General features: G+C 37.2%; 1 protein-coding gene across 4 annotated transcripts in view; it reads right to left on the bottom strand.

The window, feature by feature from the left end:
• Positions 1 to 12,176, bottom strand: part of LOC100648744 (pikachurin) — a 269,154-nt gene that overhangs the window by 191,019 nt on the left and 65,959 nt on the right. For all 4 annotated transcript variants that reach the window (XM_003395253.4, XM_048405926.1, XM_048405925.1 and 1 more), the window contains exon 3: positions 8,856 to 8,972. In XM_003395253.4, coding sequence (XP_003395301.2) covers positions 8,856 to 8,972 — 117 coding nt within the window. The remainder of the gene's footprint in view (positions 1 to 8,855; positions 8,973 to 12,176) is intronic.

The raw sequence follows: 12,176 nt of genomic DNA, 5'->3' as shown, positions 1-12,176 counted from the left end.
CCGGTGGGATTGGTTGCTTATTGCTCTCGAAATTGTTTCGAGAACGAAAAATTTAGACGAGCGCCGAACGGCTAATAGATTGTGGCTATCCACGCGGATTCATATTTTTATAAATACGACTCGACAAATGAAATCTAATGATCTATGAAAAGATAAGAATATTTGTTAAAAAGAAGAGGGTTTGAAAAATCGTTACGACGAAATCGAACATCCCGTACATTATTATTAATACGATATTTTACTAAGTAACTTTATCCAGGAACTAATATTAAAAGTAAAATTATACGATTTACGAGCTACAGATTATTATCATAAATTTCCTTGCACAATAATAACAAGTTGGTAATAAAGCATATGAATAAGATTATTACATGAAATTTGACTTAGAATTGCAAGATAGTAAAGTAGATCACAATTTACCAGTTCGCAAAATTTATTAATTAGTAAATTAGTATTGTGCAAGAAGATTTTAGTATTAAAATTCTCCATTAACAGTCATGTTTCTCATCAATATGATGTGTAATTGTTCAGATACGTGAAACGCGCCTAACTGATGTACCAACCTCCAGAGATGGTAATTCAACCGTTAAGCCGAGAGCCATGTTCAGTTCGAGGCACAGTCCGATCCGACCTCTTTATCACTAGCAACCCATGGGCATAATTTTGCAACAGTATCTCGAAAGCGGAAGCTACGACGCTAGAATCCAGTAATTTCGTTGGCTGTGGCTTAATCTGTATCGATTCATGTGTTCGGAACATCGTGAACCTTCCGAGCTGTTTCTACAAATGCAAGTTTCACTTAGTGATCGATCAATGCTCTTTGTCACGAATTATCGATAGAATTTATCTAACAGAATGTTGTTTGTTTCTCATAAATGATAGGTTTGAGAGAAAAATAAGATAGTTACTATCTTTTTCATATGATGAGTCGAATAGAGTTTTGTATTTCAGTAACCTTAATACTCTATCGTGTTTTAAATCGAATTCTATTTAAAAAAAGAAATTAACCTATTCCTATAATCTGTAATTGGTAATATATTGCCACAATCTAAGGAAATAATTACATTACGTTGAACTATATTAAATTTTTAAAAATTCATTCAGTCCATCCTGCTGGGCATGAAAAATTGCGAGACATCGCCCTCTCCTGTGTTTCTAAAAAATGGGCTACTAACGAGAAATCAATACGGTAAGCACCCTGTATACTACTTAACGAGAACATAATGCTAATTAAAGATAAGAACGTTGGATTTCGTATATTTAGTATAGAAACGCATCGTTCGTAGCTCCAGTTAAGAGGACTACCAGCAGGCAAAGGACAAAGTAAGTATAAGGACCATTTGATGTCAGACGAGCTTCGAGTAAATCGAGAATACCATTTGTAGGTTAATTAGACTAATCGTCGACATACAGACGGTGCTTAACGAGTCTTGCCTTTCCGACGTTTCCATTAAGCCAGTCAATCAGATCTGTTTCAACGGTGAAAGAGACTACATTCTCGCGTTATTTTGAATTTCAATAGAGACCGATGTTATCGAAGTTCTGGAAACAGGAAATTCTGCACGGGATTCGCCGAAATTGAATTTAGGCTGCTTCGAATTCGACGAAGGAAGATGCAACAAGAGCCTCCTCGACGATGCAACTTGAAATTCTATAACTTATCGAACTAACAGGGTGATAACAAATATAACTTCCAACGAGGATGAACGTTTCTTATGAAACTGGCTGTTGCGAGCTCGCGTAGGATTGAACACAAATTAAAAGGAAATCGATACTTCATGATTTCAGATTATCGTCTAGAGTTTAATAAATCTCAATGCAATTCTAAAATCATTATAGGGAAATTGAAGTTATTAAACTATTGCTTGAATATTTTAGAAGTATAATTTCTATGAAAGAAATAGTAATATTTACGTTTGCTTTTAGTTAGTATATATAATTAATTAATATTATCTTTTTATATTATTATATTTAATATTATTTAATTAATATAAATGGATTATTGTTCTTGAACACCTCTATCCATCTTCCAAACGAGTTTTTAATCTTCTCGTTTTTTGAATTAGGACACACTTTCACTCCGATATCCAATGTATATTAACTTCGATTTTATCTCTTTATATCTCTGAAAATTGAATAACTAAAATTACCATAGATTAAAATAGTTCCATCTGAAAATCTCATCGATTTTCAACAACGCAATGGTCCATTACTCAAATTGCCTCGAGCTAGAATTCTTGATCATCTCAAGTGCACAGTGTTACGTAGCACAAAAAGGGAACCTTCAGCAAAGTTTGGGCCATCACAAATGTAGATAGCATCTGGGGAATAAGCTTTCTCGCCGTTTTCTACCCTGGCACTTTCTTTACTCGCGACTCAAGGCGTGGTAGGAAAGATGCCCAAACGCTCGTCGAGCTTCCTTCAGAATTCGATCCGATATCCCTCACGGTAGCGGCTATATCCGGCGAGATTCTGTTGTTCGATTACAGTACAGATTTATTTATCGCTGGAAGCTTCTTACGCAAACAACTTGCGATGCAGAAGAGACAGAAATAGCAGCTTGTTGAGAAAAGTAAGGACGAAGTAGTCGGTATCTTTGACGCGCCTTCATGTAGAAAATGTTATTTCGATAGAATAACGTTATTTACGCGGCAACGAATACGTAACGTAAGATTTATTTATTGCGATCTTCTGCAATTAAATGGAAGAAACATCATTCGCATTTGCAAAGGCTGATGTATAATGTAGTAGAACAGATCATATCGGTTTCGATGTTCAATTAGAAGTCTCGAAAGTTTAGCTCAGAGTTAACTAAATCTCAAAATTGACGTTTGATGATTTATTTATTATTCTTAAAAAATATTGGCCATGAAATTTGCATTTCTTATGGCACATAAATTTACAAAGATAGGTCACTCGGTTTTCTGAAATATTCGACATTATGTACGTGAGTAATAAAATATGACACTTCATAAGAGAGAGGCCGTGAAAATCGCAAAAATTAACTCTTCGCAATCTCGCTTCGAAAGAGACTCCATCTATTCCATCCACAAACCTAATTGAACTGCCCCTTTAAATAAACTCCCAGTTACTCGATAAATTTACTACAGCCATTCTTTCGTTCACTTAATTCACTCCCATCTATGAGTTCTCTAACCTCGTAGCTTCGTAGATCGAGCGTGTAATGTGTGCGTCGGTGTCGCTAAAAACACCATTGCGCCTCTCGCGTATACATTAATAACACCGTAGAGGTCCAGCAGGGGCAGTAAAAAGACCAACAAAGTCATGTAGGAAGAGAAAAAGGGAGAAAAGAGGGAAATACGCGTGGACCAAACGATGCATCATGGTACATTGTACCTACGCGTTTCGACTGCTTCGCGTCGGTTACGGCGTCGAGTGGCCTCGCACAGCGCTACAACAACGTCGCTGTGTCGCGTCGGGACAACGTATTCTCATTAACAGGTGTCGCGGTTTTATTTTTCCATTTTTCCCGCTTGCTTCTTCCGGATCGAAGTTATAAAACGATTATTCTTCGCTTCCGAACTTTTGACATTTTTAAATGGTTCGATTTTACTAAATAAACAAGATTGTATAAGTAGGATTGTAACATTTCGCCTTTCTTTTATCTTTCTCAAGCATCGCGATGCACTATTTATTTATTTCACACCTTCTATATTTACGATATCACAAACTAAACAAGAAAATCAAAGTACTTCTCAGGAGAAAAATGTTTAAAACTTTTATATTTCAACCTTTGTTCCCAGCGCGCGTTTCACTCTCCTGTGATATTACTTAACGAATTTTTAACACCAATTTACTCCGAAATGAAACGTCACACGGGAAGAACTTTTACAAATTTAGCTCGCATTTTCATATGAAATGGTCCCTCAAGGATCGTATCGACGATTCATCAAACAGCCTGTAAATTCCCATCCAATCAGACAGACATTGCGGGATCACCATTGTCACTCATAAAACCGTATCTGGTTTCGCCCTCGCGTAGCTACGGAACAAACGGTTTTCCGATAATCTTTCTGTGCCGCGTAAGTTTCAATGGCATCCCATATCGGCGTGTAAGCAGGCTGATGCACGGTTATTTCAATAGGAGCCTGTACGTGGCGCGATGAACGTGCAAAATGCAGTCGACGAGGCAAAAGGACCGTTCGTTTGGTCGTGTGCACGCCTTGTCGTACATTTCCAACTGAAATGAATCCACCCCTGTCAAAGCTTGACGCGTTTTGCCCTGGCGAGCAAGACAGATTCGAATGCCTTTCCGCTGCCTTCTGCAAACGTGATCCATCTTTCCGTCTTTCCACCATCGGAGGAAATGTTCTTCGTCGCGGCACGTGCGACGAGTTTTTATATAATCGACATTCCGAATACTCGTATATTCAAACGAAGAGTCGAATGGATCGTGCGAAGTAAAGTAAATTTCAGAAACATTCGTGCAAGCGGATGTAATATTCGTAAAAGTTGGAAACGTATCTAGTCGAGAGATACATATTTAAAATTTTCGTGGCAAGTAACGTTGAGTACGGTGGTCAATAGACCACCGCGTGTAATATACTCGATTGGTGTCGAACACATTGGTGTTGCGAAACAAGAAGAAATCGGCTATGATGAATAAAATATAACGTGTCTGTAAACGCATTAGAACTACAGAATATCAGACTAGAATATCGGTACTGAAGGGTATTAAACGATGACTAATTCGAAGAATTCATGTGAAAATTTGTCATGTGTGATGTGATACGTGACAATTTGCCTGCCTGTGACAATAATGTGCTACGAAAATGCTACGTGTATATGAGCAATTGAAAAACAAAATAGTTTCTTATGAAATAAAAAATAAGAATAAAAAATAAGTGTCAGGGTTGAGAGCTTACAGGAATCAAGTCGTACTGAGTAACATTTGAGTACAGTTGAGAGGGACGTAAAATCTCTATCTGATATTTAAATATAGTCTTTACTATCTTATATATTATCTTATTCTTTGATAAAACCTGAGATCCAAATATAAGGAACGCATCATACAAGATCTTTCACGTGAGTTACATCTATTAAATTAAACGAAAATTTTTGCAGTTTCTATGAAATATATCGAATTATGCTATCTGCATGAATAAAAATTTCCAATAACATTGTCATGTCCTAAAGACCGTCGCAAACGATAGCAACGCCAAGAATTCAACGTCCGACACAAACCGCAGAAAAAGACGAAGACTTCTCGTCCAGCATTTAAAGTACCCTATAATTTCAAATATTTTACTTCCACGCGAATATTCAGGCGAAGCGTAGCCAACAGTCTTGCCAAGATAAGGCCACATTTTTAACAATGTACCGCACCGCAAGCTCTATACAGGTCGAAAACGAAACATTTTCCAATCGCTCTGTTAGCCCTGCATGGAAACTCGGTTACTTATTTCCAAACTGTTGAACTCGTCCCGGACTTAGACGAACTTCCCTATGCGGTAGACGTTCGTTTTCGATTCGAACGAGCACGAGACCTTTCTATCAAGGATCTCACGACGACGTTCGCTCCCAGGCCAGGATATAACTACTTCCGACGAATTGCGGACGGAGGTCGAAAGCGCATCGAGGCGAACCGTTCGCCATCGCGCTCACCAACCAACCCGCTGATCTCTCAACCACGCGCAGAACGACCCCAATGCACAATTTACGCGCGAACAACCTTCCATCCAAGTTTGCTTCCTCCTTTGATTCGCGTTTTCTCCGGCGGCCACCGCGGATATACTGTTCCGGTTCATAGAATAAAGACATGAAGCTCTATCTGTTCGTCGTTTCGAAACGGTTAATGGTTCCTGTATTGAAAAAAGGATTATGAGGCAAAGCAGGTTTGATAGGTTAAACAAAAAATTTTAGAATAGGTAGATAGCCTTTGGACGAAGTATTAATTTAATAAATAGGATTTTGCGAATTTCGATGCGTCTTCGCATAATTAAAAGGTACAAAAATGCGCATACGATATGCGAAGATGTATAAAATATCCAAAATAGAGTATTTATTATAACATTTGGTGGATGAAACATATTTCTATCTAAATTACATTTCTCTGGGTATGTCCATAAAAATGTAAAAATGCATAAAAATTCGTAGTCCAGTAATTTTCATTTATGCATCCAAACTGACTGTAAACTTCACCGTCTATTTTTACTATAGATCTGATTCTTCGACTTAATTGTTTGTATTATAAATTATTATCTATATAGCTACATCAGTTATGAATGCCTAACCCCACTAAACTAACTAAAAGTTTGATAGACTATTAAAGTTCGTTCGCGATTTACTTTGACAAAACGGACTGTTCTTGTTTTCGCGGGCAACAAGATCGCGAAAATGCCGCGTAACGAGCCGCAATGTTTTCAAAAACTAAGCTGAGTTTTCGTCGGTTTATTATTAATAACAACCAAGTGACGTAACAGGCGTGATTTCAGCTAGTTTCGTACCGGATTTTCTTGTTGCACTGTGACCAAAAAGGACCGCGCGACGAAACGATGAATTATTAGAGCGTTTACGGAGTACGTGCTTTCAACTGGTTTTAGTAAGTAGATATTCCGTGCTTCGTCGCTACGTCGAGAATTTTTCGTGCAACGACGGAACGTCCTGCTTTGTACAAGAGGAATTATGAGAGGAAGTTGTTCTCTTTTATCGGACCGACTGAACAATTTCACGCTTGTTTACGGCGAATTTTTTCTCTCTTGTGCGAAGAAATTTTGAAATCGACGATCCCTGTTAGTCGAATGCCGTGTTACTTTTATTCGCGCTAAAATTTTAATCATTGTTACTAGGAATCTGCGATGAATAATTTCAGAGAATCTTGTCATTCTATATCGAGAGAAAATTTCCCTGAAGTTCTCCGATTTTAATTTATTTTAATCATACGAGAATGTAAATAGAGGAAGTTTTTGTATTAATTACAGCTTAATTTAGTTCGTAATTATTATTCGAGATAAAAGTTTCGAAGTGATTTTATATTTATAGTACTTCAAAAAAGAAGTATTTTTATTTTTCAAAAAATGAAACTTCAAGGCGTTATTCCTTACTCGCTACATAATATATTAACAAATTTTCATTAACAAATAATCTCTACGCAGATTTTGTTTCCAAAACATTGCACATGTATCCTAGAAAAAATTATATAAAAAGTCATATTTGTAAAACGTCCGCCGTATAAATGAAAGCTTCTAATCCTTTAAAAAGGAACAAAAATTAAAATTCATGATTTTCCTTGTTTAATCGATGCATGATCAATGAACACTTGAAGTTTTTAGATAATTTCCATTCGATCAAATTGATTCTCGACCTCTGCGATGATTTATATTATCGAAAACGAGTTTATTTTTAAGCTGCAGAACGTTACGATTAATGTAAGAAATTGTTTAAAGATCGAATACACAAGTCGAAAAACATAGTGACGTTGACATGATCGTCGGGTGTACGAGAAAGATTGAATTCCAGCCATCAAAGACTGGGATAAATGATAAAAAGTGGAACACGAACAAAGTGTGTGTCGAGTACTGCAGACTCATATCGAAATTGAACGTCGAATCGTACGTTTATCGCACTCTAATGAACCCAACCTTAACCTAAGATTCTTTTTATCTCTGATACGCTAGTTGTCCTATAGTTTAGAGTCAAGTGTATCTTGATACGAAAGAACTGTACGTAAAAAAGCCTGCCATCTCCGAATAAAATGTCACGACACGATTTTCCTAAGGCATTTCGCGTAATATGCTACGTCTGAAACGTGTCACGCGGATACTGATTACGTGTCACTCGAAGAATTTTCCCTCTATGAATTTTCCTGATTGATGCTACTTGAAATGTTTGGATAAAAATTGGTGTAAAAAGATGATGATCTTAATATGAAATTTGAGATTGGGTTAAAATTTTATTCCTAAAATTTATTTACTGCGAATTTCATTTTACAATGGCACAAAATAATTTGTACTGTAAAACGTGTATATATACGTACAGTTAACAAAATTGAATTTTACTTATTGCACGTTAAAGGAACAAAGTTTAATCCTCTTAATTGTACATAATGTTATGATACAAAAAGAAAGTGTCCGAAAAAGTCGATACAAAACTTCTGCTATGTGTTAATGAGGTCAAGTAGATAAAGAAAGTTTATATAAACTGATGTCCGAAATTGCTTTATCGAAGAGTTATAAGCTTTCGAAGATTCCCAGGAAAGTTGTTCTTAAGACTTGCTATACAAAATCGTAGACAGACAAATGCATTTACTACTATTTCTACAGCGGCGGGAATATTGAAGAAAGTTTGATGAACTTCAGTTCGACGAGTATTCTTGCAGAAGGAAGAAATTTCGAACGTTCATTATAACTGCCAAAATGATTAATATAGATATTTTAACGCTTACAATTCTTCGATAAAGCATTTTCGGACGTTGATTTATATAAACTCTTGTTACCTACTTGACTTCATTAACACGTAGTATAACTTTTATCGCGACTTTTTCGGACGCTATAATACCTTCAATAAGTCGAAATTACAATTCATACGTGTTGATCCAGATAAGAAATTTACCTTCCAAACGACGGTGGATATATTCATTTGAATACTTTTTACATAAAACAGAGAAAGAAATACGCGTGACGAAACGAACATTTTCTAAAATCAGTCTCCTATATTTCTTTCGAAATCGGAAAATCCAGGCAAGTTACGTGAAGCAATTTCCTAGAGAACTCACGAGGCAAAATTCACCGAAGTCAAGGAATCGAATAAACAGATTCGTCTACGGGGAAATCGGGGGAGACGCGTGAGGATCGCGAAGAAAGATATGCAGGGGGTAAGTTTCAGGATCAACTCACCGGCGCAGCTGTATCCATTTTTATGAAGAATGTAGCCGTCCTTGCAATCGCACTCGTACATCCCATCGTGAAGTTCGTAGCAGAGCTGCTCGCACGGAGACCCGTGACCGCATCTTCCTGAAATGCAAAAAGGATTGTCATGGTGAGAGGCTTATTTGTATCCAGAATGCGAAGAAGAAACAAACGAATGATGATAAAACGTGTTCGAAGGATATTCGACGTCGCGAGTTCAAGATAGGTTCCATTTTCGACGACTTTAGAAGGAAGAACATTTCACCATAAAAATGGAATTTTCTTCTGTGATTCTGTCGTGATATCATACTTTTGTTTTGACACGTGCAGTATCAATAGGGGCTAGGCTAACGACGAAGCTGTTGATCGTGTCATTTCTTAACACTTCGTGGTCTTGATATATTTAATATTTTATCAAGACTGGCTTAAGTGGTCACGATTAGACGACGGATATTTATATACGCGTAGTTTTACGAATGTTATCAAAGAAATAGAAGTTAAATAGAGATCTGTTCCACTTGCCAAATATTATAAGATATATAATGAATGCTTTACTTTGGATATTTTATATATTTTGAATATATGTGCGCTCTTTATGTTTCTACATAGTTGAATTTTCTATAAATGTGCAAATATCTAATTATAACGAAGTATAATTACGACATATATTGTAACACAATGAATCGATTAATTTCTCAACGAACTTCAGCAATAAATATCCCCTTCCATAATAGATCAACGATTTAAACATGCAACGATAGATACATAGATTCGATAACAATATCGAAATAACATACACGTACTTGCACGTTTAACGTTCGACAAAGCATAAGTTACCAAACAATAAATATCACAATCCCTAACTAATAATGCACGAAGAGACACCACGAAAGGTCCACGAAAAGTCCTCGAACAATCAACGACAACGTCCACGAAGAAAGGTCGTAATAATTACATCAAGCGAGCCATCTCGAATTTATTAAGTCGCAGGATAAACGGAGGATATTTCGCCGAGGGAAGATAAATCTCGGCGATTGCCAGCGTCGTATTTTCTCTAGCGGTGCACGGGCCGACGAGAAAGCGCTTCATTTACCTTTGAATTATTCTGTGCCCTCATCGAAACGCTGGCTCAGCGTCGTTGCTCTCGCTCTGCGCTTTAAGGATTTTCCAGCAGCTACGCGACGACTCGACGGTCGATCGACAGCGACGACCGCCAGAATAATTCACGTCTAACCGCGAACTTCCTGTAGGATTACAATTTCCTGGCCTTCTCTACGGTCGTAGACAGAAACAAGTGGACAGGTAGTAAAGGTAGGTACCAATGAAGTTTACTCGAACAAGTAGCAGTATTCTACACTTAAGCTTTATTTGCTATTGGATTGCAGGTTTCTATGCAACTTCGTATTTTTAAGAACAAAACTAAGGAAATGGAACATACGTAATGGAATTTGTTTAGCATACGACAAATTATAACGGGCACTCCAATTTGGATGTTTTTTATACTATCGTATATTATATACATCCTAGACACTTTTTCGTCTTTAAATATATCACAAATGCATAGAAACCTTCAGTCTATTTATTATATATCCTTATAGTACATAGGTCATTTAGCAAACTTATTCAAGTTCATATTTACGTTTAGGCGTATGCAAACAAGTCTGGTAAATAACTGAAATTCATATTTAGCTTTAGATGTACCTAAACAAGTTATTTTTAACGAAACTTCATTGCTATGTATTTCTACTAGCTGTCCACTTATTTCTATCCCCGACTATACATATCCTCTTACAGTTCGAACCTTATTGCCCTCAGCCTTTTCCACTGGCGATACGATGACCGCCTTTGGAAAGCCCTCGATTTTCCCTCGCGTGTACTTCGTGCATGTATGCTACGTACACCAACCGTGAATTGTAGACTCTCCCTAAATTCAATTCCAAGGAATCGTAGCTGAAGAATAGGATTAACGTGAACTGGATATAGCATGGATATACAAGGGACAGTTGAAAGGGTTAGGTTGTTTTCTAAACCGGCGATTTTGCACACTTTAGTTTCTGGGAAAGTGATTTCTATTTTAGGAGATGCTGGAGAAAATGAGTAAACGGGTTACGAGGATGGTTTCAATTTTTTGAGAGTCTTCTTGTAAAGTTTAATCTAAATTATTTAGGAGTTAAAAATATTTGTTCGTTGATTTTGTATAAGTTATTACACGACATATAAACAGCTCGTACAAATATTTTCATATATAGAATTGTTTTTCGATACATTGATAAAATTCGTTCATTTTACTGGTAAATCGAGAGAAACTTCGTGCGTTAAGGAATTAATTCTTGCGATGTAAAATCAACCTGACGCAAATTAAATCGAGAGAACTATAGACCAAAGAAAAGATAAGGATATTTCTCAACTCGTTAATCCATAATCCCTCTACAATTCCCTTTGAACCTTGGCAAAATCGTACAGCGTCAAAATAAAATTACGTATCTGAATTTCTGGTGATTTTCGCACGCATGCCGAACATCCGGCACGATTCACAGAAATTCTGTTTACACGTCGAAAGCATTGTTTCCGCGGATCAGGAACGTTGCACGTAGCTTCTATAAGCAATGTAGCCAGGTGGATTTATTCGAAAAGTCTCAGCCACGTAAATGCACCATAAATTCGCGAAGTGAAGAAAAATGGATGATTCGCTAACTCCGTGGCGAACAAACCCTCGCCAGCCCCCTTTCTCGCATCCCCTTTTGCGTTTTTATGGCTCGACGTTAGAATAACTTTTCGTGCCCCTCCCCCCCTGAGGAAAGCTGTGCCGCACATCTTTCGCGTTGTTCGCATAATAAATAACGATAAACCCGAGCGAAACCTTCCGTCGCGTCGTCTCAAACGAACGAACACATCGTTCCATAGTGGTCGCATCGCCTACCATTATTTACGATATCCTGTGGCGTGATCGTGCAAATAATTTAACATTTACCTACCTGCTGCGATTAAAATTAATATACACGTGCGTAGAAATTGCATTGATTGTAGATTAATGCTGGGGGCCGTTTCCGAACTTAACTGATCTTAATTAAAATTCAAGCTAAACAGTGTGCTTAGGATAATTTATGAGAATTTACGAGCGATATTATAGAGAGCAGGCGGAATCATGATATCTCGACGTGGTGCTATTTTCTAGTTTGTTTCCCAACACAACTTTGAAGATGAAAATTCACGAGAAAAATTGTGAATAATACAGGTATAATTAGACTGCGGGTGTTTACGTATTTATGAGGGAGTGTGTAGATCTGTCTGAAATTCGCAGAGCAAATA

Source organism: Bombus terrestris, chromosome 5 (genome assembly GCF_910591885.1).
Source record: "Bombus terrestris chromosome 5, iyBomTerr1.2, whole genome shotgun sequence".
NCBI lineage: Eukaryota > Metazoa > Arthropoda > Insecta > Hymenoptera > Apidae > Bombus > Bombus terrestris.
This window is presented reverse-complemented; position numbering and strand designations above follow the sequence as displayed.